Source organism: Elephantulus edwardii, unplaced genomic scaffold (assembly GCF_000299155.1).
Source record: "Elephantulus edwardii isolate Elephantulus edwardi_28Jun2011 unplaced genomic scaffold, EleEdw1.0 scaffold00068, whole genome shotgun sequence".
NCBI lineage: Eukaryota > Metazoa > Chordata > Mammalia > Macroscelidea > Macroscelididae > Elephantulus > Elephantulus edwardii.
In genome coordinates, this window is record NW_006399818.1 from 6,352,828 (window position 1) to 6,355,853 (window position 3,026).

The window sequence follows — 3,026 nt, forward strand, 5'->3', positions numbered from 1 at the left end:
TAACCTGCATCTTATAATTATAAATGATTATACTAGTTATTAATTGAAGGGTTTTTTTTCAGATCTCATATTTACGTTTGAAATAGGAGATTCTTTTAAAAAATATTTAGATTCAATATGGGCATAGCTTGTGTTGAGTATAAGGATTCGAAGGGGATGGGGGAGGGTTGAACAGAGGGATGAGGATGTGTGGGGGGGAGGGGAGATTTTCATGGAATTGTATAATTTGACTGGGGGTGAGGGAACTTGGAAGAACCTGTTCTCAAAAACAGTGTATTCAGATTTTATAAATATACTGGTGTTTAAAAAAAAAAGAATATTTTGTTTTTACTGATGTTCATGTCTTTTATGTTGACAGCTTTTTGACATTGGTACCAGTGAACTTTTGGCAAAAATACATACAGGACATCATAGTACCATCCAGTATTGTGACTTTTCTCCTCATAACCAATTGGCAGTGGTGGCTTTGTCTCAATACTGTGTGGAGGTGAGTAATCAGATATACTCTGTGATGCCTGAGTTTCCACAGTAAACTAGGGGTGTAAAGATGAAGAATGGGTTGCCTAAACCGTTAGTTACTGAGAGTGCTTGTTTAAGAAATTGCAGAATATTTTCTTCATTACCTATAGAACAATATTAAACTATATTTCCAACTTTATTACTCTTAACAGGGATTTAAAAAACCTTGACAGTATAACAGGGAACGGCAGTACAATTCACCAAGTATTTTGTGAATACTTTGCTTGTGCTGGGTTCTGGGGAAACAGAATTTCATAAATATTATAGACACAGGGTCTTCTGGAAAAGGAAATTACTCCAGTTCAGATTTCTTAGGTCATTGAGAAGAAGAAAATGGAAATTATATTTAGAATTGGCTAAGTTAGGCTGTTCATTGGCAAGCATTCAATGGCTTATAAATTGTTTACAATTTTTCACTTAGTTGATAGATTTTAAACACGTAGTCTATATTTAACTTATCCTGGGTAGGTTTTGCCTAGTGAATTATTATTCTAATTTATGAAAAAAGCAGTTTTTCTATAGAGGTGAATAATTTTTGCAAGCTTTCTTCTTTCTCATTCCTGAGTGAGTCTTACCACCAGGGAATGTGAAGCCCTCGAAATGACAGTTCCAAGAAGATGGGTATAGGTCTTTATTCAGAAAATAGGGAGATTTACTCAGACCTCCTCTTTAAAGGAACTTTGAGTTCGGGAGGTATTTTTCAGTGTTGTGTTTATTTCGGGCATTTTTAGTACCATCCGTAACCAACAGTCTTGAAGCATGGGGATAAAAATAAAAGAGAATGAAGGAATAAACTTTGTAGCTCTCTCCCAATCCCAAGTACAACAGATTCTTCCTGTAATGTTCAAGAACTTCTCACTGGAAATAGAGACAGTGAGTATGAAAAGGCTCCATACTGCCGTGTGAAGTGGTAGAGTGTTGTGACAAATATTCTTTTGTACAGTCGCTTGCATGATTCAGATCTACTCGGAGACCTTGAAATCTTACCTGTAAGTGGTAGATGGGATTTTCCTGAGGGTTCTTAGTGTTTTTTAGGAGGTGTTGAAGGTTAGTTCCTCTTTACTCTGCCTCTAGCTTTTCCAGTCAGTTATAAAGTCCTTATCCTCTGCTGTCCTCAGAAAAACTCCAACAAATAATGCCATCTTTCTTGAAAGGTCACATAAACTAAGTTCCCATTGAACTGATTCCAACTCATTGACGGCTCTGTGTGTATCTGAATAGAATGATGCTTCATAGATTTTTAATGACTAGTTTTTTTTGAAGTAGATTGTTAAGCCTTTCTTCTAAGATGCCACTGGATAGATTTGAAGCACTAATTTCTTGATTTATAGCCAAGTGCACAGCCATATATGCCATGCAAGGGACTCCTAAGCCACTTTGGGATTGATTCTGACTCATGTTGACTCAGGAGCAGTTCTGCTTGTGTATCAGAGTAGAATTGCCCCACCGGCTTTTCAGTGGCTGAGTTTTCAGAAGTTAGATTTCTAGATCTTCGTGGGAGGCACTTCTGGATGAACCTGAAACTCTTGGTTATTTGTTAGCAGACAAGTATGTTCACTGTTTGCACTACCATGTAGAGATTGTGTTGGAGGTTCTGAGTGACCTCAAAAAAGGTAGAGGAGGGTTAGGGAAAGTAAGGAGGGACGAGAGGGAAAGGTTTTCAAGGGGTATTTTTCAGTTGTGTAACCACTTTAGTTTCTGGCCTTTTAGGTCTGTATATGTGCTAGTTTGAACTCTGGCCATAAAGCATATAAGCTTTTATATAATCAGTTTCTAACCATAGAACTCATTGAATGAAAACCACTGGGCATGTGAACTTGCTTTGTTTATCTGATTCTAAAATCATAAAGTAGGTCTGTAATTCAGAGTCTAATGAGAGGAACTCAGGCACATATGGTACTTCATTAGACCAGAATAAATTTGAGTAATTTGCAACAGAGGACAAAATACAGGCTGGTGGCAGGCCTTGAAAATTCGCAATAAGCATTAATAACAAAGAGAAATGGGTACATGTTACATGTAGTTGATTTATTTATTGTAAGATTTTCTAATCACTTGAAATAGGGTTTAGGTGACTTTGTTAAGAAGCAGTCTAAATACAGAAGCTTGCTTATGTTTTTAATATTACTTTTTCATTTGCATATATTTAAAATAGGTAAAATATTTACAGGATTCTAAAATTAAGATTTTATAATTAGAGAAACTTCATTCTTATCCCTGTTCCTTCCTTTCTCTATTTATAATTTATTTTATTTTTTTTTAATTGTGATTAGAATAAAATTTATCATCGCTACCCTTATTTCATCCTTTTTCATAGATTTAACCTTCTGGTCTTTATTTTTGCATATATAAGCAGATACATGTTTATATAGAGATTTAGATCTGTAGATCTGTGTCTATCAATGTAATCACATATTTGTATTTATGTCTCTTTTATAAAAGAGTATAATCTCTTCTACATCTTGAATTTTTTTGTTAACATATTTGAAAGATTATATATTTTATAT

At 34.8% G+C, this 3,026-nt stretch overlaps 1 protein-coding gene across 6 annotated transcripts in view; it reads left to right on the top strand.

Moving 5' to 3' along the window:
• The window catches only part of APAF1 (apoptotic peptidase activating factor 1), a 128,024-nt gene that overhangs the window by 82,706 nt on the left and 42,292 nt on the right, over window positions 1-3,026 (top strand). For 2 of the 6 annotated variants that reach the window (XM_006888503.1, XM_006888504.1), the window contains exon 17: window positions 359-487. The exons of the other annotated variants lie outside the window; for them this stretch is intronic. In XM_006888503.1, coding sequence (XP_006888565.1) covers window positions 359-487 — 129 coding nt within the window. The remainder of the gene's footprint in view (window positions 1-358; window positions 488-3,026) is intronic. 6 annotated transcript variants of the gene reach the window in all.